Raw genomic sequence first — 22,250 nt, forward strand, 5'->3', positions numbered from 1 at the left:
ACTAGGGGAGGAGGGCTTGTGGGGCCACCCCATGCTGTGCAGCCACCCCCTCCTGCTGTTGTGTCTTGAGTGAGGGGTCAGTAATTGGGGGACCTCTGTCTTCAACAGGGAGATTCCTTATGTCCATGTATTATGCATGAGGCATGCAGACTGCAAAGGCCCCCCAGGGGACCCCAGGAGTCTCCTCCACTCCCGAGAATATGGGAGGCCACCAACTGGGGGCAGAAGAGTGATTCTGACACGTCACCCGTCTCCTGCCAAGCCCCCACCATCAGAGCCAGCGAGAAAGGCCTCCGGGTGGCTGGGGAGGGTGACTCCTGCTGCGCTCATGAGGACAGTGCCCGTGGCCTCTCCTTGACTGAATTCACTGCTGCGATTCCCTTCGCCATCCTTTCTCTAAATCTGCAAACGCCTCCCCAGATGCCAGGTACTTCCGCAGGCTTAGTGCTGTTCCTTAAAATACCCTCATTCACCTGACACGGGTAGGAATGATCAACTTCCCTTTCTCTTGCAAAGAAGCAGGCTCACCCTCCCTGCTTCCCATCCAATCAGAGGAGAGCAGACCACCTCTGAGACCCGCAGTTCTGATGCTGGCTGTGTGGCCACAGGAAAATTGCTTAACCTCTCTGGGCCCCACTTCCTCACATGTCAAAATGGGACTCATAATGATACCAATCTGATAGTCTGCTTGAAGGACGACATGGGAGGAAATGTAAACAGCAGGAGTAATGGGTACCCAGTGGGCACTCGGTAAAGGTCGGTTACTACTTTACAAAGCATTAACACAGCATGCCCTGAGTTCACTCACCCCAGGGAAGAAAGCCAGCAGGGCTGGCTCACTTACCTCTAGCAGCTGCACTGCACCTTCATGTTCTTTCTTAGCTTCAACCTGAGCCTTTTGGATGATGAAAAAAGACATAAGAGTGAACGTTTACAGCAGGAAAAAGACAGCAGAATTAATGTCTAAGTTATCAGGGAGTGTGGTTCATTGATATCCATTCTTTTAACAAGCCCCAACATTCTCAGGGTCTAAATCAGTTCTCATTTTTTCCTTCCTTTGGGCAAGATTGAATGGATTTGGGTTGGGTTTGATGCTCTTTGTAAAAAGTGAAAAGCACCCCTCATCTGGCAGAGAATGGAGAGGCTGGTGAGACTGGACTGATGCATGAGGGTAGCACTAGTGGTAAAGAGCCTGGCTGCCAATGCAGGAGATGTAAGAAAAGTGGATTTGATCCCTGGATTGGGAAGATCCCCTGGAGGAGGGTATGGCAACCCACTCCAGTATTCTTGCCTGGAGAATCCCATGGACAGAGGGGCCTGGCAGGTTACAGTCCATGGGGTCGAAAAAGTCAGACACAATTAAGCATATGACAGACAAGAAACAGTCCATCTGTTGAACTGAGATTTACATTTAGGATTCTCAGTTCTGGAGGAATAGTTTCTCCAGGTGGCTGGAGAATAATAAAGAGAAGAGTTGGATATCATAAATAAGCCAGTGAGAGCTGTCTCAACAGCTTCTATTTCTCACTTGAAAACTTCCATTAGTCGGAAAGAGGGAAAGGCTTGGCTTCCCCAGCACGGACTAAAAGCAAGAAGTAGCCTGATATTTCCATAGCGTTCATTCATATGCATTTCATTCGCACATATTTCCAATGAGGCTTTTAAGAGCTGGGGAAGTGAATAGAACCCAGCAAATTAACTCGACCATTCTTGAATCCAGCTCAGTCTTCAAAGGCTCAAAATTGTTCCTTTCAAAGCAAAAACAAGAGCGACAATAAATCATGAAATGGGGTTGTGGCGGGGGGTGGGGGGAGACAAAACAGCTAGAGAACATACAGGGATTATATAAATAACACCACCATTGAACCACTTGAGTCAAAGATAGTTTTCAACTGGCAGAATGAAAAACAACCAAAAACTCCATCGCAGGCTGTTAAAACACAGCCAAGCTGGCAGTAACAACTTCGTTTCTGGCTTCAAGCGCAAATCAGGAGTTCGTTTTCGTAGGCTACTTGCAAGCTGGGCCATTTGGGCAATCAGAATAGATAGCTAAAATTAACAGTTAAAATTGGCAGCGCTGAATTCTTGCAGAATCTAGGCGACAGCTTCAGCGAGGCTCATTTTGGGGGCCACCACCAGCACATGGGGAGGCTGAGACCTTCATGGTTTCCTACAGAATACATTAGACTTGAGAGGGACTCTTGACTCCTAGGGAGACCCACAGTCCTACTGTCAGAAGAAGGGGCCTGTCATCCAGGGATGCAATGTCCAGGGGCTGAGTTAACATAGCAGCAAACACACCTATTTCAGGGGAGGGGTAGTTGTTCAAAAGGGACGTAGGTTTCCTGCTGCCAAAGCTTTGGTCGTTTGGCTGGGACAGACGGGCATATAACACTCAGAGTAATAAGCTCCCAGGCACCTTGGTGATGGGGTTGGGAGTATGGATGCGGGGTGGGATGAGATGAGAGTGGGTGGGGGTCATTTACAGGTGCTGTTAATATCAACCCCACAGAAAAGACAGTGAGATTCATGGAACTAAACTACGGCATATACAGATCCTCAAATCAGGTCCCTGGGTTCCACAGAGCTGAGAAAGCCGTGAGTGTCGATCAATATCCCAGGCACGCATCGTAGGAGAAATCAAGACACTGAATGAACTCAGAAGGTCAGCTTGAGATGTCCCTGCTATCCACACACAACAACTAAATCCAAAACATGCAAGGGAAGCATTTGACATGGAGGCAAAGCAGTTTTATGAGCTGCAGGGTAAGTTTGGTTTCTATCAGCAGTGTGCATGTCAATAATGGCCTTAAGCCTGGGAGCCTTTGTTTCCTGCTCAGGAGAAATTTAAAACAACAGTAGCATTTGCAGATGAATTTTAAATGTAGACAATTTTGCTCATGCACTGAGATTACAACTGCTACTTGTAATAAGATGAGGATGTAACCCACACAGGAAAAGGAAGCAGTTAAAGTGACTGGACTCTGCTCACCGGTTCCCTAGAGAAACACTAGGGTTCTGGAGTCAGGCCTCCAGGGGACCCGGACCATGCTGTCTAACCTCAGGTCCTGCATCTGTGAGGGGACTTGCATCCCACAGGTTACAGTGAGAGCTGATTGCTGTCACCACTCACACATTCAATAGGCACTTACCAAGAATGGCCTAGAACTTACCATCAGTTATCCTGGTAATGTTACAGGACCAATTAATGGAGTCTTGCTAGGTCTTTCCTGCATTTATTCATTCATTCCTCCATATTCATTCATTCAAAGTTCCTGAGAATCTCTGTTCACTCATTCATTCATTCAAAGTTCCCAAGCATCACTTGTTGAGCACCTGCTCTGTGTCAGGCAATGTCCTGGGAGTGCAGACACTCCACTTGGGATGCAGACAACAATGAGCAAGTGGCATCACTAAAGGGGGTGAGTGGCAGAGAATGCCAGAGCAGGGTGATGAAGTCCATTCAGGCAGGGCAGCCGGGAGAGACTCCCATGACAACAATAAGCCCGCTCTGTCATTATCTGAGGGCCAGACATTCTCAGGGAAGAGCAGAGAGGGGGATGTTTGGGTCACAGAGAGGAGGTCCGTGTGGCTGCAGGAAGGGCGATAGGGCAGGAGGAGTCAGAGGTGGGCAGGGGCTTAAATAAGACGACAGATGCCTGCCAGGTACCGGGCCCAGAATATGCTACACTGAGAACAAATGTTCATGGTGTAGCTTTTATTATCATTGTCATTGTCCATAGACTATATTCATAGCCTGGCTCACTGCCGTGTTCTTAGCCGTCACACAGCCGACATGCGATGCTCAAGGACTGTTTGCCGAATGAATGAAAGTGATGATTCTCGGCCAAGCTCCTGGTTCAGTGATCTCCATGAAGCAGGTGTCCCGTGGAAAAGTCAGGACTCTATCTGCTTGGATTTCCATGTTTTTTTTAAGCTTATATCTCCACCAGCTACCAGAAATAAGGGTTGGCCAATGGTCTTATCTCACCTTGACTCCCACTAGAATAGCCTTGGGCAGCTTGATCATTCATCCATTCTTCAATTCAACAGGTGTTCTCACTTGCCCACTATTTCCCTTGCTTCTCCCAATCACCAGATTGAGCAGATAGAAGAGCTGAACTTCCAGGGAGGAGGGAGAGGTTCCCTGGAGAAAGTTCTGGGTCCCTGACATCAGCTGGGTCCCTGAAAGCCTGGACCTTCCTTAGGGTAGCCAAGTCCAGAGGTGTGGCTGAAACCACAAAGTGATCTCCAAGGACTACACAGGGTCGGAAAATCCACTTGCATTTCATGGGAAGATATATCCCTGGCTTCCTTACACACATGCTGTACATCAAGAAAAAGAATATTTCAGGGTCTGGGAAGAAGCAAATCCCACAAAGTACAGAGTGGTGTCAAGGGGATTCCTAAGATGATGGTAAAGGGTATTTCTAGACCCAGTTTAGCATCCGGCCTCTGGGGCAACCATCCTGGACTGGAAGATGACACTGGGCTCAGGCAAGCTGTCTAAGAGGAAAATGGAATGAAAACATCCTCCGAGGAGTCTGAAGGTCTTGAGAGAAATTTTAATGCTCTGGCATAAAGTTTGAAATAAGAGAGTGATGAGCACACAGGAGACTGAGCAAACACACAGAAAGAGGCAATTCACTCCAGGGGAAAAGGAAAGGCTCTACCAAAAAAGGAAACACTGCCCTTTACAGAGCCTGGTAAGATGTGCAGAGCATGCCTTGCGGAGGATGGAATGGACTTCAGCTTGGGACAGGATGTTTGAGATCATGCAAACTGGACATCCAGTTGGACCAAAGAAGTGGGGTTCGGTGGAACCCAACTTGGAGATCCACATGTGGGAGTGGGCACACAGATGGCAATCACACCCATGGAACCAGACAAGGTCACGGAGGGAGCAGTGGTGATCAAGAAGAGATGTGAGGGATTCCCGGGTGGCTCAGTGGTAAAGAATCTGCCTGCCAATGCGGGAGACACGAATTCCATCCGTGATCTAGGAAGATCCCACACTGCTGCCGAGCAGCTAAGTCTGAGCACCACAATTATTGAGCTCGTGCTCTAGAGTCTGGGGGCCACAACTTCTGAAGCCCATGCACCCTAGAGCTCATGCTCCACAATAAGAGAAGCCAACGCAATGAGAAGTCCAAGCACCACAACCAGAGTAGCCTCCGCTCACTGCAACTAGAGAAAGCCCTTGTGCAGCAAGGAAGACCCAGCACAGCCAAATAAATAAATAAATAATGTAAAAAAAGAGACGTGGATTGCAGGCTGAGTCTTGAGGATGCTTACAGGGCTTCTGTGAGGAAGGAGAAAATGGGAAGAGGGTAGGATCCTGGAAGCCTAGGGGTTGGGAAGATAGACCCTCTCAAAGTGTGCCTCTGGGTCAAAGAGGAGGAGGGCAGGACACTAACCACTGAGCAGGACATCCGCACACAGGTGATTTAGCAAAAGCCATGGCATTGCTGAGATGAAGCTGGGTCCCACAGGAGAGCATTCAAGAAATCCTGTAATGGGATTTGCCGCAACACGGATGCAACTCAGGGATGATCATACTAAGTGAAATAAGTCAGACAGAGAAAGACAGACACCATATGATATCACTTACAAGTGAAATCTAGAATATGACACAAAGGAACCTACCTATGAAACAAAAACAGACTCAAGGACATAGAGAACAGAAGGTGGTTGCCAAGGGAGAGGAGGATTAGGGGAGGGATGGATTGGGAGTTTGGGATGAGCAGATGCAATGGGAGTTTGGGATGAGCAGATGCAAACTACTATGTATAGAATGGATCAACAACAAGGTCCTACTGTAGTGCACAGGGAACTATAACAATCTCCTGGGATAAACCAAATGGGAAAGAATATTATAAGAAGAATATATGTCTATCTATATATATAGATAGATATAGATATAACTGAATCACTTTCCTGCACAGCAGAAATTAACACATTATAAATCAACTATGTGTGTGTGCACTAAGTCACTTCAGTTGTGTCTCTTTGTGACCCCACGGACTGTAGCCCACCAGGCTCCTCTGTCCAAGGGATTTTCCAGACATGAGTACTGGAGTGGGATCTTCTCTTCTCCAGGAGAGCTTCCTGATCCAGGGGTCAAACTTGCATCTCTTAAGTCTCCTGCGTTGGCAAGCAGGTTCTTTACCACAACGCCACCTGGGAAGCCACAAATCAACTATACTCCAATAAAAATAAATAATGGGACTTGCAGTCGATGGGACTGTAGGCAGCTTCTAGGAACTATCCCACGTTGCTGTCTCATGATAATCAAACTGGAACTCAGAGCACTCTGGTGACTTTTATCACGGTAGAGGGACAAGGGCTAGAATTTGGCCTTCCATGGGATATGAGCATTTCTAAAATAGGTGTCTGCCACTCATTTCAACAGCACCCCATATAAACTCATTGTCCTCATCAATCTTCATTCCGTGTGTCTCCTTTATGGCACTCCCCTGGCATCTGAACTTTTTAGTTCTTCATGACTTGTTCACTTACTCTCCCTCTGTAAGCCAGAGGTCCTGTCCAACTCTGCACTGCATTCCTGGTTTCCAGAACAAGGGCTGAGCAGCCGACACATAGGTGGCAGCCAGCAAGCACGTGCTGATGAGTGAATAAATGACTGACTGATCCGGGCAGCAAATGGACAGGGCTGTCTGTGCTGGAAATCGAACAGAGACGTGAACTCTGGAAAGAACTCGCCAATCTCGTTCCATTCAAGTCTCAACCTTTCTCTTTAAATACTTTTTTTATTTTAAAAATCAGAGCTCTATGAAAATACAAGGTTGGTACATTCATCCTTCATTAGATTTTCTTCCTCTGCTCCGCCCCCCCTCCTCCCGAGGAAGCATCAGTGTGTCCAAAATAGAGGCAAGGATGAGTTCAGGGGGAAAAAAAGCAAAAGCAAAGGAAGCTGGATGACGCTCAAGAGAGACACTGGGAGCTGAATAATGGACTTGGCTCTAGTGCACTTTCCTCGGCATCAAGTGCTTCATAGATAAAACTCCAGGCTAGAAGAGAAGGTCGCTCTGGTAAGAAAAGCCAACCTGTCACCCTTGCTGGACAATATTTGTATTTCTGTCCTGGATGCTCCCAGCCTGGGGACGTGATTCCCAGGGGGTGCAGTGAAGGAGTGCAGGTACCAGGCACCGGAAGGTCCCTCACGCACAGAAAGAGGGAGAAGACAGGAGTAATATCGCTGTCTGCATCCCAGCAATATCCTTTCTGGATAGCATCTAATGAAATCTTGCTTCTCAGCGTGCCAGCCAACTTACTATGACAGGTAATAAGGACTGTGACAGTCTCTATCGCCCCAGCCTAATGAAATCTATCCTGAGCACGAGGTCTCCATAAATGATTAGGAAAACAGCATCAGAGGTTATCTGCTTGATGCTACACGCTCTGCTAATAAACTTGGGAGGAGAAAAATACTCCAACAGATAGGGATCTCCAGCCAGATAAGGTGAGCCACTGGGTCCTTTATTTGAGATCAAAGATCTGGAGGGGCTGGCTGGGGGTGGGGGCGCCACCCGATGGAGGAGGAGGAGGTGTCGGCTGCTCATCCCAGTTGTGGCGGGGGTGGGCGGGTGTCTGGGACCACCACCTGCATCAGTGGTCAAGCTGAGTCCTGCCTGGAAGGGCTGGGCTGCTCTCCCATGGATGGGGGACCCAGGGCTTCGGGAATAAAATGCAATGAGAAATATACACAGGGATGCCAAGTCCCATAGTTCTGAAGGAGAGGTCCCCAGATTCATCTGGACAGAGACAGGAAGACTAAGGCTGCTGATTAAGGATGCTAACTTTCTTGGTCCCCAAACCACCCCAGGTGCCATGGGGATAAACCTTCTGAACTGCTTGGTCCCCTCCTGCCATCACCTTCTCTCTCCTTCTGGTTTCTGTCACTTGTTCTTCCTATCATCTTTTCTGTCCTTACACCTCTCCTTCACTTTCTTCTTTTCATGTTCCCTGTCTCTCTCTTTCTCCTTGTCTTGTCCCTGGTTCATGAGATCATGCTACATATATTGCCCCCAAATTTGATTTGCTCACTTAATAACACATCATGTAAATCCGATGTGATGGCATCTATAAGCCAAATTTCTTCCTCCCAATGTGGTCATGCTGCTCTGTGGTATGGATGCCCCACAGTTCACATAGCCTCACCCTCGGATGGGCATTCAATTTAATCCTATTATCTACGCCCACACAGCAGGACCACGATCCAAGTCGAACGAAACCAAACCATCCTTCAGAACTGGTTCTTGTGTTTCTTACAAGCATATTCCCAGGACAGAAGGTTGCAGGGTCAAAAGAGACCTGTGTTTTTAGTTTTCAAGGGTGCTGTCAGGTCACTTGCCCCCAGAGATAAAGCAATTCACACCCCATTTTAATAACCCACAGACATGTCGTTTTCCCTACAATCTCGCCAGCATCAACTGTTAGAGCTTTTCCTTTGATTTTTGCAGCTTACAACATAATCACAAGTTAACTGAGGAGAAACTAGAGAATACGGGGAATCCATACCAAGAAGTCATTCCCGAGCGTGTGAGAAAAGGCTCAGGAGAGCAGCCAGCCACCCACGCTCCAGGTCCCTAGCGCATTGCCTGCCTCCTCCCAGGCCCCCAGCCCCAGCCCAGCTCACCTTCTGCAGGAGGTCAATTTCCTGCTGCTTGGCGTTGAGGATGGCCAGGGCTTGTTCATGCTCCAACTCCAGCTGCTGCCGCCGTTCTGCGGCCTCTCGCATGTGCTGGGGAGGCAAGAGGAGACACACAGGTCAGGTCAGCCCAGCGCCCTGCAGGGAGCCGCGTCCTGGGTTCCCCCACAGCCAGCCGGCTCCCTGGTCTGACTCACCGCCTGCATCCCCAGCTTCTCCCCAGGGCGGCAGGATCAGCCGGGGAAACCCTCACACCCACAAGCCTTCCTCCCCTGTGTGCACATTTTCTGTTTAACGTGCCAGGAGCACGTGAGCGGAGCTGCAGGTTCCTGTGCGGAGGTGAATCTCTCTTCTCCCTCTTTGGAAAAATCCTCTCTCTGTCCCCCCCGCCACCCCCAGGTCTTCTGCAAATACCAGCCAAGATGTATGGCTCTTACCCTAGATAGGGCTACTGTTTCAAGCTTCTTACTGCCATGTAACTAATGTCACCCACAATAACCATAGGAGTGAGGTAATGTAACTGGCCCCATTCTACAGATGGGAAAACCAACACGCAGTTTTCCTTGTTTGACACACATGGTAAGTGGCTGTCAGGCATTCAAATCTGACACTTCTATGGAGCCTCCGAATCTCAGGGTTTGATCCTGTCTGATCACTCTTGTTAAGTGGGATGCTCAGCCCCGCATGAGTCCAAATGTCCTTCCATTGATCCCTCTGCAAACGCCCTGCCGAGGCAGGGGGTCCCAGGGCTGGACCCTTCCTCTAACCAGAGCATCTTCTCCCCACTCTGATGACCTCTTGTCACCCAAGGTCATCCCCCAGAAGAACCCATCAGTGTGCATCAGAGGACACAAGGACCGCCTTGCCCCTAACAGGGACCACCTGTGTACCCTGGTGGGGAGGAACCATGAGAAATGACAGCATGCAGAAAAAAGGCACCGGTGGGACCAACTTTCACACAGGCAGAATCTCGTGGAAGAGTTCGTGGCAAACCATTTGAATTTAACTTCTTTCTTCCCCTTCCTTCCCTCTCCCCCTCTCCTCCCCTCTCCTTCATTTCTCCCGCCTTTCCTTCCTTCTTTCCTCTTTCTGTTTTTATAATGAGATCTGTGTGGCTCAGCAGTAAAGAATCTGCCTGCTAAGGCAGGAGATGCGGATCAGATCCCTGGGTGGGAAGATTTCCTGGAGGAGGGCATGGCCACCCACTCCTGTATTCTTGCCTGGAGGATGCCATGGACAGAGGAGCCTGGGGGCCTAGAGTCCATGGAGTTGTAAAAGAGTCAGACACGACTTAGCGACTAAACAACAATAACAACAACAAATGCCAACGGTGATTTAGCAGTCAACATTTTAAAAATTGGGATCCTTCACATAAAAGTCCAGATTCCTTCAGAAAAGGGAACATTTAGCTACATGTCTCACCTGGGGGAGCTGGCAGAGGCCGGTCCCTTCCTGGGCACGGGCCGCCTGCTTGTCTGCTGTCCCTGCAGACCCAGCCTGTCCTTCCAGTGACCTGACAGCCCAGGGTGTGTTCATGTTATGCAGACGGGAGATGTCTTGATGTAATGGGGCTGTGCTGTGCTTAGTCATTCAGTCGTGTCCAACTCTGTGACCCCATGGGTGTAGCCCTCCAGGCTCCTCTGTTCATGGGGATTCTCCAGGCAAGAATACTGGAGTGGGTTGCCATGCCCTCCTCCTGGGGATCTTCCCAACTCAGGGATGGAACCCAGGTCTCCCACATTGCAGGCAGATTCTTTACCATCTGAGCCACCAGGTAAGCCTGATACAATGGGGAGGGGACCCTAGTGTACTTTCCTCCTTGGCTTGAATTTGTTGGTGATTGTTATTATTTACTACTTTAAAATTTTACCATTTTAATTCTTTTACCTATTTTTATCCCCTAGGCTGGGGAAGGAGGCACAGAGAGATAAGGGCAGAGAGGCAAATTCTATGCTTTTCACCAACTTTCCCAAGTTCATTCCACCTGTTACCACCAAAAGCTCTTTTCTTCCGGGAACTATCTTGTCACTTAGCCAGTTTAAACTGTGAATGGGGAAGTTTTGGGGGTTCATGTCCCAAAGTTTTGTGGTTCATTTGTATTAAAAAGTGAAGTCTTCCTGACTTCTGTGTTGCATGCATTACACGTGTGGTGACATCACATGCTGGCTTTGTCTCCCATTTTGGGCTAAACAAGCTTACGGCCCCTCTGCTGTCTTAGTTTGACGGAAAGTTGCAATTACAGTAAGTCCCCTGAAATTTCAAAGATGCGAACATGCCCCTGTGTGCCGGCTGTTATACTGGACGAATGTACTTTTCAAGGTATTGTACTGTAAGATTAAAAATGGTTTCTTTAATTTTTGTTCGCTTTTTAAATGTATTACTGTATGTTAAGTATTATAAACCTATTACAGTACAGTACTATATAGCCGATGGTGTTAGTTGGGTACCTAGGCTAGCTTTGTTGGACTTATGAACAAATTGGACTTACAAACATGCTCTCACAACAGAATTTGTTCGTGTATATATAAGGGAGTTACTATAGCTAACCCCAGTGGAGGAGTGGTAGTTTCACTGTTGCTATGGAAACTTAGGATCCTAGGAAGATAGAACCCCCCCCCCAAATATGAACAAAATTCCCTGAAATGTAGAAATGGGCATGTCTGTCAACGACTATAACCTGCCTGAGTTGGGGCTGGAATGAGTCATTCGTGTCTATTTGTGGACAGGAGGAGAATCAGCACACATCCATCTTCTTGCATCCACTCCAGTCTCCAGCCTTCCTGGTGTGACCAAGTCTCACCTTTCTGAGCAGGAGAGGAGTTATTTGTCTTGTACACCCCCCAGAGCCAATCTTGACCATGGCTCTCCTGGCCCTGCAGAGTTCTCTGATTACCAATTTGGGTCCAGAAATTTCTATTGATCTCTAATGACATGCTTGAACCCCACTGTCCACTGTCAAGCCACTGATTCCCAAACCAGGAGTACAAGGCACCAGGCATTTTCAGAACACTGAGGAAGACGAACCACCAGAGCCTCTAAAGACATCAGGAATTCTCTGAGCTTCCAAGAAGCTTTGGAAATTCTTCCATAAACACTGCTCACTGACTCAGAGGGATATTGCTTTTGTCTGGTATTGGATTTCTTCTTCAAAGCATCAGAGTTCATTAACTTATTCTCTACCAACATTCATGGGATTGTCAAGAGGGTCAATGGGACTGTGTGTGTCAGGCTTTTCATTCTAGAGAGGAACATTTCTTTCCATTCCTTCCTTCACTTTCTTCTTCTATGTATTTGTTCATTCAACCAACATTTATTGGGCAACTATCATGTACCAAGAAACTAGGCCTACAGAACAGGATTCTGCCTTCATGAATGGACATTTGAATTGGGAGAGTGGATAAGAAAGGGCTTATGCAAGCCAATAAACAAAGACATGTCAGTTGTAACAAGAAGTGTTAGGCTGAACCACTTAAGTTGACACTGAAGCATCTTTGACTTATAAGACTGTCTATTCACATACCTTAATCCTATGATGAAATGTCAGCCCAATACTGTAAAGAAAATTCACTCACTCATTCATTCACTCAACAGTCACCAAGTATCTGTCACATGCCAGTTGCCACCCTAAATTCTGAAGGTGATAACAATGAAAACAAACACAAAACCAGCTCTCTGGGAGCTTACACTCTGGAGGGAGAGACAGACTCTATTCACGTGCATTAAACCGTATGAAGTGTGTCAGGTGGTCCTAAGTGTTACAGAGAGATATATGGTGTGAGATGGGAGGGTGGGTATGGAGTTGCAGGCACTGCAGAGGCTGGCAGCATTCCGCGAACTGGCTGGAGCCTCACGGAGAAGCAGCAGGGACCGGAGGCAGGTGATGGAGCTCCGCCCTCGTGGGGGCTGTGGTGGGCAGTGCTTGGGTGCAGGAACATCAGGGCACCAGGACATCGCCACTCACCGCCCATTCCCACTGAGAGGAGGCACTGAGCCAAGCTGCTAACAGGACTGTGGGGCCGTGAGGGCTGCACTGAGCCCCCGGAAGCTTCCAGAATGTTCCCTGCTCCATCACTGCTCACTGGACAACGTCCCACAGGAAGGAACAGGAGACTTTCTTCTCCACCACTTCAAGGAAAAATGTCTTTCCAGAGAGTGACTGGTGACTTCCTATTTGGTCTTGTCAGCCTAAACTGAGCAGATGCCTACAAGGAGGCCAACCCCTGGCAGCCCACAGCTTGAGGGGTCTCTGCACCCAGGAAGTGGGTCATGCTCCGTTTCTGCTCAGAACCCCTCAGTGGTCCCCATCGCCCAGAGGTGGGGGGACTGCAAGGCCTGCTCCTTCCTCTCTGATGTCACTGTTGTCCGTCTCTCCTGCTCTGCTCCACATGCCTTGATTTTCTTACTCTTTCCGAGGACCAGGCACCTCAGGGCCTTTGCACATGCTGTTTCCTCTGCCAGTCACACGCTTCCCCCACCTCTGATATTGGAACCACTTGTTCTCTCAAAGTCCAAAGTCTCTCAAAATCTTTGCCCACCTTCTCAGAGAAGCCATATTTAAAATGGTAACCACCCCAGAGCATCCTTATTCTCCTCCCTGCTTTATTTCACTCCAGAGCACTTATCACCACCCAATATATTTCACACTTTATGAGCCCACTGTCTGCTTCTCCTTCCTAGCATGTCTCAGGCTGTGGTCCTTGCCCCTGGACGGATACTCAATAAATAAGCCGTCCTTTGTGATCTGCCCCTGTGACTCCTCAGAGCTCAACTCTGCCTACTCATCCATCCTGCTCCTGTCACACTGGCCTCCACCAAGTTCCTGGGACTTTTCAAACATTCCGCAGCATGTGCTTGCAGAGACAGTGATGATGGAGGTGTGCTTCCGGCACTTCAGGTCAGAAGAAGGGCAGGGAGCAGTGATGAAGAAGCAGACTGCCTGGGTGCAAATCCCAGGCCTGTTGCCTTCAGCTACTGACTTAACCTCCCTGAGCTTCATTTCCTTTTTCTGGATTAACTATTTATTAGCATTTGGATCAGTTTTTAGATGGTTCTTCTGTGCTTAGTCCATCAGTTGTGTCCAAAGCTTTGTGACTGACCCCATGGACTGTAGCCTGTTAGGCGCCTCTGTCCATGGGGATTCTCCAGGCAAGAATTCTGGAGTGGGTTGCCATGCCCTCCTCCACGGGATCTTCCCAACCTAGGGATCAAATCTAGGTCTCCCACCCTGCAGGCAGATTTTTTACCTTCTGAGCCACGAGAGAAGCTCAAGAATACTAGAGTGGGTAGCCTATCCCTTCTCCAGGGGAAATTCCTGACCCAGGAATCAAATCAGGGTCTCCTGCATGAGGCAGATTCTTCACCGTTGAGCTACCAGGGAAGCCCTTTTAGATAGTTAATTAACAATTAAATAACTAATGTTGATTAGTTAATTATGAATGACCACCTGCTTCGAAGAGAGGTTTTGAATATTACATGAGTTAGGATAGTACCTGGATCTATTAAGCCTATTACCTTTTACTCTGAATATAAGAAAACCCCTTCCCATCGACCTTGGTGGTTATCACGACACAGGATACTACAATACAGTATTAAGTAACAAAGTGTCATGTAAAGCATCATGTGATAGAGGATCGTGTGATAGAGCATCATATAATGTGGCATGCTATAATACATCATCATTACATATTACAGAATCATGTAATTTAACATCATGTCACTAACCGTAATGTGATGCTGCTTTAATATAAAACTCAAGGTGCAATGGCGAATGGGATTGTTAAATTTCTCTTTCTGATGTTTCATTGTTAGCGTATAGGAATGCAAGGGATTTCTGTGTATTAATTTGGTATCCTGCAACTTTACTACATTCACTGATTAGCTCTGATAATTTTCCAGTGGCATCTTCAGGGTTTTCTATGTACAGTATCATGTCATCTGCAAACAGTGAGAGTTTTACTTCTTCTTTTCCAATCTGGATTCCTTTTATTTCTTTTTCCTCTCTGACTGCTGTGGCTAGGACTTCCAAAAGCTATGTTGAATAAACAGTAGCAAGAGTGGGCACCCTTGTCTAAAAATGGTACTGATGAAACTATTTGCAGGGCAGGAATAGAGATGCAGACATAGAGAACAGACTTGTGGACACAGTGGGGGAAGAAGAGGGTGGGACAGACAGAGTAGCCTCGAAACATCTATGCTGCCACGTGTAAAATAGACAGCTAATGGGAAGTTGCTATATAACCCAGGGAACTCAATGGGGTTCTCTGTGACAACCTAGAGAGGTGGGATGGGGTGAGAATGGGGGGGGGGAGGTTCAAGAGGGAGGGGACATATGTACACTTATGGCTGATTCACGTTGTTATATGGCGGAAGCCAATACAATACTGTAAAGCAATTATCCTCCAATTAAAAATAAATTTTAAAAAACTCAAGGTGGGGGGGTAGAATATATTCTATGACTAAGGACTCGACCAGCAAGGCAGTGAGTGGTAAAGATGATGGTATTGGTAAGATGATGGTGTTAAAGAAAATGCGTACCATTTGGTAAGTACTTACTGTGTACCAGGCACTATCTCAACTAACGCTGAGAGCTGGGTGTTGTGATTATGTTTACAACAGGCCACAGACTCATAATGCTACCGGTAAAGTATCTGCCTACCAGTGGGGGCAATACAAGGGAAACGGGTTCGATCCCTGGATCGGGAAGATCCCCTGGAGGAGGAAATGGCAACCCACTCCAGTATTCTTGCCCAAAAATTCCCATGGAGAGAGAAGCCTGGTGGGCTGCCTATGGGGCCTGCGGTCCATGGGGCCACAAAGAATCTGACACGACTGAGCCACTGAGCACGCACACAGCACAGGCTCGTGGAAGCTGAGTGTCTTGCTGAAGGCCACACCAGAGCCTGGAAGCCATCCCCAAAACGACAAACCTCAGAGCCAGAGTCTGCCTAACCGCTGACCCTTTGCTGGCCTGAGGCCACTTCTCCATGGCCATCTTCAGTGTGAGACTCTACCAGGGGCCGATCCGCATTTTCAGACTCCAGAACAAGCCGATCTGGTTCGGATGAACAATTATGCAGCTGTTTAATGATACTATTGTTCCAGCTAATTTTTGCGCTTCTGTTTATTTTGGAAGTGGGCACTGCCAAATACAGCCTGCGTCATCTTTATTTAGCTTCGGGAAGGAAGTTATTAGTGGAAGGAGGAAACCATTTTCCTTAAAGGATTCATTAGAAACATTAACTGAATACAAAATTCTCCCAGGCATGCTGCTGCAGGCGTGGGGGTCACTGGAGGAGAGAGAGTGTTACTTGGCCTTCCTTAATCAATAGAAATTGACAAGAGGCCAGACAAGAAATTCAGGCAGGGCTTTATTGGGGCCCCTGCTGCAGCAAGCAGGGAGTGAAAACAAGTAACAGGTTCCCTGTCTTGCTTGCTCCCTGAGGGCATGAGAGCTGGTTCTTTATGTGAGGGTAGGGATGTGTCCAGGGGTCTGGCTGGGGGGGTGGTGACAGGTGGTCTGCCCATCCCTCTAGTGGTGTTGAGAGCAGGGGGCATGCGCAGTACCCTGCTTTTGTTCCCAACACCCTGTTTTTGCTCCCAGCTCTTCAGCAGTGGCAACTGGAGTTTTGGTCTTTTTGTATCTTTTTGTCCATAATTTGCCCCAACTGTGCACGCAATTATTTTTAGTCCCTTACAATTTCTTTGTATTTTATTGCCCGAGGAAATATTGTCCAGGTGCAAGAACTGCAGCAAAGGGTCCCAGGTCCCAGCCTGTCTCAGGGGACATTGTGTTTGAGGTTAACTATAATAAGTATCACAGCTGGGGGAATAAGAGTAGCCGGGAACTTTTTTAGCTTCCTGTGCATCTTCCCACATCCCACCTGTCCCTTCAAAGCCACGTTCCCCTCCAGCTGCTGCCCACGTATCTGTTTCCTTTCCCAGAAAACTGCTTAGTATTGTCTGCACTCACTGTTTCCACGACCTCACTCCCCACTCACCCTTCAAGCTTCTTTACCCCGGCTCACCTCCTACCGCTCAGCTAGGAGCCTCCTGCCAAGCTGACCAAGGAGATCCCTGCTGTCCAAGCCAGAGGTCACTTCTCTGCCTGATGGACTCATCTCTCAGCAGCACGTGACACCAGGGGCCACCTCCTCATGAAACATCCCCTCTGCTCCTGGCCCAGGAACCCCCACATTGGCCCAGTGTCCCCTCTTCTCTGCTCTTCCTCTCCGATTCTCTCTGATCTCTGAAAATTGGAGTGGCCACTGCTCCATGGATGTTCTATCTTTATGGGGTCTTGTCTCACATTACGATTTTAACTTCCAATTATAAACTCACCTTCCCAGATGAAATCTTTCTTTCTACACTCATATCCGACTGCCTATTTCTCATCTCCATGTGGATGTACAGGAGGAAGCTCAAATTCAACCTGTCCAAAAACAGTTCTTGACTTTCTTTCTCCAACCACTTCCATCCCCCACTTGCCCCACCTCAGCAATGATCCCACCACACTCAGATCCTACAGCCAAAAAGCCGAGAGTCGTTTTTGTTCCCCTATCCTCCTTGCTCCACACCCAAGTCTTTAGAAAATCTTCCATTTGCACCAAAACTTCCTGGGTTGGCTCTTTTCTCCATCTCCACTTCCATCACCACAGGGCTGGACACTATCATGACTCCGCCAGACAACAGCCAGACTTTGGAGTTGGTCTTCCTGTCATCAGTCCTGCTCCCTGAAAGGTCCCCCAGAGCAGCCAGGGAGCTCCCTCCAAAACACAGGCTTCTGTGATGGCTAATTTTGTGTCAACTTGCCTGAACTAAGGGATTCCCAGAAAGCTGGGAAAGCATGACTTCTGGGTGAGTCTGGGAGGGTGTTTCTGGAAGAGATTAGCATTGGAATAGGGAAACAATGGTCCCCAGTACAGCAGATGGTCCTCTCTGGTGTGAGAGGATGCCATCCCTTCTGCTGAGGACGAGACAGAATGAGAAGGCAGAGGAAGGAGGAATCACTCTCCATCTGCTTGAGCTAGGACGTCTATCTTCTGCCCTTGGACATCAGCTTCCTGGTTCTTGGGCTTTGGGGCTCAGATCAGGACTCACATCATCAGCCCCCCAACACTCAGGCCTTTGGACTTGGACTGAATGACACCACTGGCTTTCCTGGTTCTCCAGCTTGCAGGTGGCAGGCAGATCTTGGGATTTCTTGGCCTCCACAGCTGCCAATTCCTAGGATAAATCTCCTCTTGTATCTACATCTCTCTCTCTCGGTCTGTACATCCAACTGCTTTTGCTTTTCTGGAGAACCCTGACTAATATCCTGTCTTCTGCTTAAATCACTCAATGGTTGCAATTGCACTTGGAGCAAAATTCAAACTCTTTGCCACTGCTGAACGGTTCCTCTGTGATGGGGTCCACTTGTCTCCTAATCTCTTACTTCCCTCCTTCACTATTTAGCTATGCTGGCCTCTGATCAGTTCCACTCTTACGTCAAGATCATCCCCACCTCCACATGGGGAACATATGCCATCCCACTGCCTGGAATGCTAGTCCTTGCAATCTTATAACATGGCTGACCCATCACAGCATTTATATCCACCAGAGGTTATCTTGCCTATTTTTATGTTTTTTTAATTTTATTTATTTATTTATTTTTATGTTTATTTCTTCCACGTCTTCCCTCCTCCCTGCTTATCTGTGAGATCCACATGATTAGAGAACTCATCTCCCTCTGCTGATACACGCCAGAGTCTAGAACAGTCTCTGGCACATAGTGGGATGGAATAAATGAAGCCCTTTATCCAGAACATCTTCCCCATGGCTCCAACCCAATTTCAACTCTCTCTTCGCTGTCATTAATGGTTGTTGTTGTTTAGTCTCAAAGTTGTGTCTGACTCTTTGCAACTGTATGGCCTGTATTCCACCAGGCTCCTCTATCCACGGGATTTCCCAGACAAGAATACTGGAGCCAGTTGCCCTTTCCTTCTCCAAGGGATCTTCCCAACCCAGGGACAGAACACATGTCTCCTGCATTGGCAGGTGGATTCTTTACCACTGAGTCACCTGGGAAGCTCTTCACTTATGGTATCTACCATTATTCTGCATATAGCAGATGCATTGCCATTATTATTATTCTGCATATAATATATGCTTAATTATTATTCCTATTCTGCATATAGATCACAGATTTTGTACTGTTCTGATTAATTTGTGCAATTCTCACTTTCTCAATTGGACTCTAAATGTCTCTTCCATACTCATACTACACAGGCAGTAGAAGCTTAATTCACATTTGCCAAATGGAATTCAAGCAATGCTTATGGATGGAAGATTTGCCCTTTGGCTGTCAGGAAACTAAATTTCTGCCTTTAGGGAGACCAGAGGAGAGAGAATTCTCACCACTAGGGATCCCGCATTTTAACCAAACTGTGAACCAGACATATCAACTAATTCTCCCAGAGGAAAGTCATGCTGGTAGGGTTAGTGTCTTCCATTTATCAAATGTTCTCTAGGAGATGAGCTTTGAAGATTGATAAAGAGTAGAGATAAATGGATAGTGAGAAGATGTTTAAACCAACAATAGGAGAGTGATTGGTTTTGAAGTCTGAAATCTGTGGAGTTAAGTGAATGGTGGGAGAAAAAAATTAACTCAGACGATGGATGGGGTTTGGAGCTGTGAGTTTAACAATAGTAATATCTATGAACCAGTCAAAGCAAAGAAACAGATAAGACTCAAGACCATACAAACATATTAAACATACTCATATGTCTTGGCATAAGGATATACTATTGATTCATCCCATACAGCATTGATTTTCCAAATAGACCCAGAAGATACGTCTATGTTGAAACACACACAGAAAACCACAGTGTTGCAAGGTTAATATTTTTGAGCTATTGATCAATATTTCTTTCTGTTACTCTCTTCTATTTCTCCTCCACTCCTCCTCCACCTCCCATCCAGATGGCAGGTCCATTCTGTGCTTGCTGTCTCAGAGAGGATGGACAGGGTTAGGGGCAGATAAAGAACTCTCCTGGACTTTGGGGCAGGATGAAAGGAAATCACACCAACCAACTATGTGTGGCAGCTACCTAAGAATACAGCTTCCCTCCTCATCGGCAAAAACATTGCTTCATCAGAGGTCAAGAGATAAACTCACATGTGTATAGACACCGGTGCATTCTGGAGAGAAGGGCTTTGGTTCTTCTTTCTGGAATGTTCCAGAGATGTGAGACCCAAGAGAACTTACAGCTAGCAAGTGATTCCAGAAAATGAAGCTTTGAACTGCCTACCAGAGATCTCTGCACTACACTGGGTTAATCCAGAGTTCATATGAATTCATACAGCTCAACTATAAAATTCTTTAGTCCTCTAGTTAATTATACTGTCAGGCATATTTGAAAGGTACTAAGAGAGTAGATCTTAAAAGTCTGCACCACACACACAAAAAATTGTAATTATGTACAGTGACAGATGTTAACTAGACTTATGGTGGTGAACATTTTGCAACTTAGACAAATATCAAGTCATAATGTTGTACATCTGAAACTGACATACTGTTATATGTCAATTATGCTTCAAAAAATTCTTTGGTCTTATATTTTGCAGTGATGTCATGTAACTGAGAATAGCACTGAAACACGTATATTACCATATGTGAAACAGATCGCCAGTCCAGGTTTGGTGCATGAGACAGGGTGCTCGGGGCTGGTGCACTGGGATGACCCTGAGGGATGGGATGGGGAGGGAGGGGGGAGGGGTTCAGGATGGGGAACACATGTACACCCATGGCTTATTCATGTCAATGTATGGCTAAAACCACTACAATATTGTAAAGTAATTAGCCTCTAATTAAAATACACTAATTAAGTTTAAGAAATTATAATGTTGTACATCTGAAACTGACATACTGTTATATGTCAATTATACTTCAAAAAATTCTTTGGTCTTATATTTTACAATGATGTCATGTAACTTTAAGCCTTGTCTCCAATATAATGGAAACAACTGTTAGACTGTGGCTTGTGGATTTTTAAAGCCTAAATGTAAATAATAAGAACTGGACAGAGGGTGGGAATCTCAGCATATGCGTGCATGGGTGGGGGCAAGATGGAATCCTCCAACCGTTGATATTATGTAATGCCCAACCACAACTTGGGTGTAACCCTGGCGTGCTGGTCAACTGTCTCATTGCTGTCAGGTCTATTTCTCCACCTTCCCTGCTTAGCACACAGAGAACTACATTTCCCAGACTGCTTTGCTCAGGCTTCTCAGGAACTGGCCATTCAGAGGCACCAGAGGGTGGGAAAAAGAGAAAGACCCTCTCTCTGCTTCCTGTGTGTCTCTGCTGCTGGTTCTTTCTCCTCTAGGTGTCTAGCTCCTGCTGGGCGGCCCTCACCCATGGTCGTTGGGAACACCATCACCCCTACTTCTCTGGAGCCTTAGAGGTGGCCTCCAAGTGCGTGTTTGACTTCTCACCTCTTCTGAAAGTAAGTGTCAGTCGCTCAGTCATCTCCACCTTTTTGCAACCCCATGTACTGTAGTCTCCAGGCTCTTCTGCCCATGGAATTCTCCAGGCAAGAATACTGGAGTGGGTAACCATTTCCTTCTCCAAGAGATCTTCCCAACAAAGGGATCGAACCTGGGTCTTCTGCATTGCAGGCAGATTTTATAACACTGAGCCACCAGGGAAGCTCTTCTACTGCCTCTGTAACCAATTCCCTGAATTAAAGTCCCTCCACCTAAAGACACCTAGAATGAGACTTCCCTGGTGGTCCAGTGATTAAAAATCCACCTTGCAATGCAGAAGACACAGTTTTGATCCCTTGTTGGGGAACAAAGGTCCCACATGCCATGGAGCAACTAAGCCCATGAGTTACAACTACTGAACCCATGTGCTCCGGAGCTGATGTGCTGCAACTGGAGAGTCCAGTGAGCCTCATCAAAAGATTCCATATGATACAACAGAGATCCCACATGCTGCAACTAAGATCTGATGCAGCTAAATAAATAAATAAATATCAAAATACATTCACATTTTTTTAAAAAGACACTTAGATTGGTGTCTGCCTTTCAACTGAAATCTGGTTGAGAGACTGAAGGAAAAGGATGAAGCCAACTCCAAACTGACATCACAAATGTCTAACATTCTTTCAAAATGAGCATCTTAAGGGAATTAAGTAACTTTGGGGGGGGAAATGCTCTATTTTTTTCTCTTGAGCTTTAAAAATTAGATTAAAATCAGTTTTATGGACATCCTGTGACAACTGGAAGGAAAAAAAAAAAAACACTGAAATCTGAACTTTGCTGACACCCTACTAAACAGCAATGAATCTGTCCAGGAACATTTACAGCCTGAGAATGGCTTCATTTACTTTAACCACAATTTCACTGGTTTTAATATGGTTTAGTTAGTTTGCTTGAAACATTTCTACTGAAAAAAAATGGTTTTGATGCTTCTCCCCAACTAGGAAAATTGCTTTTTTCAATCTCAGTGTAGCTGACCTTGGACTGAGTGCTTTAACAAGTCTATGTTGTCTCCTCTCCCGGAGGGTGTGGCACAGACATGCAATTCAGGGAGCTCTG

General features: G+C 46.9%; 1 protein-coding gene across 1 annotated transcript in view; it reads right to left on the bottom strand.

The window, feature by feature from the left end:
* RIMBP2 (RIMS binding protein 2) overlaps positions 1-22,250 on the bottom strand; it is a 123,843-nt gene that overhangs the window by 69,308 nt on the left and 32,285 nt on the right. The window contains exons 3-4 of the mRNA XM_065904110.1: positions 8,660-8,764; positions 845-895 (exon numbers count right to left, since the gene is read on the bottom strand). Coding sequence (XP_065760182.1) covers positions 845-895; positions 8,660-8,761 — 153 coding nt within the window. The 5' untranslated portion in view covers positions 8,762-8,764. The remainder of the gene's footprint in view (positions 1-844; positions 896-8,659; positions 8,765-22,250) is intronic.

This window comes from Muntiacus reevesi, chromosome 13, assembly GCF_963930625.1.
Source record: "Muntiacus reevesi chromosome 13, mMunRee1.1, whole genome shotgun sequence".
NCBI classification, from domain to species: domain Eukaryota; kingdom Metazoa; phylum Chordata; class Mammalia; order Artiodactyla; family Cervidae; genus Muntiacus; species Muntiacus reevesi.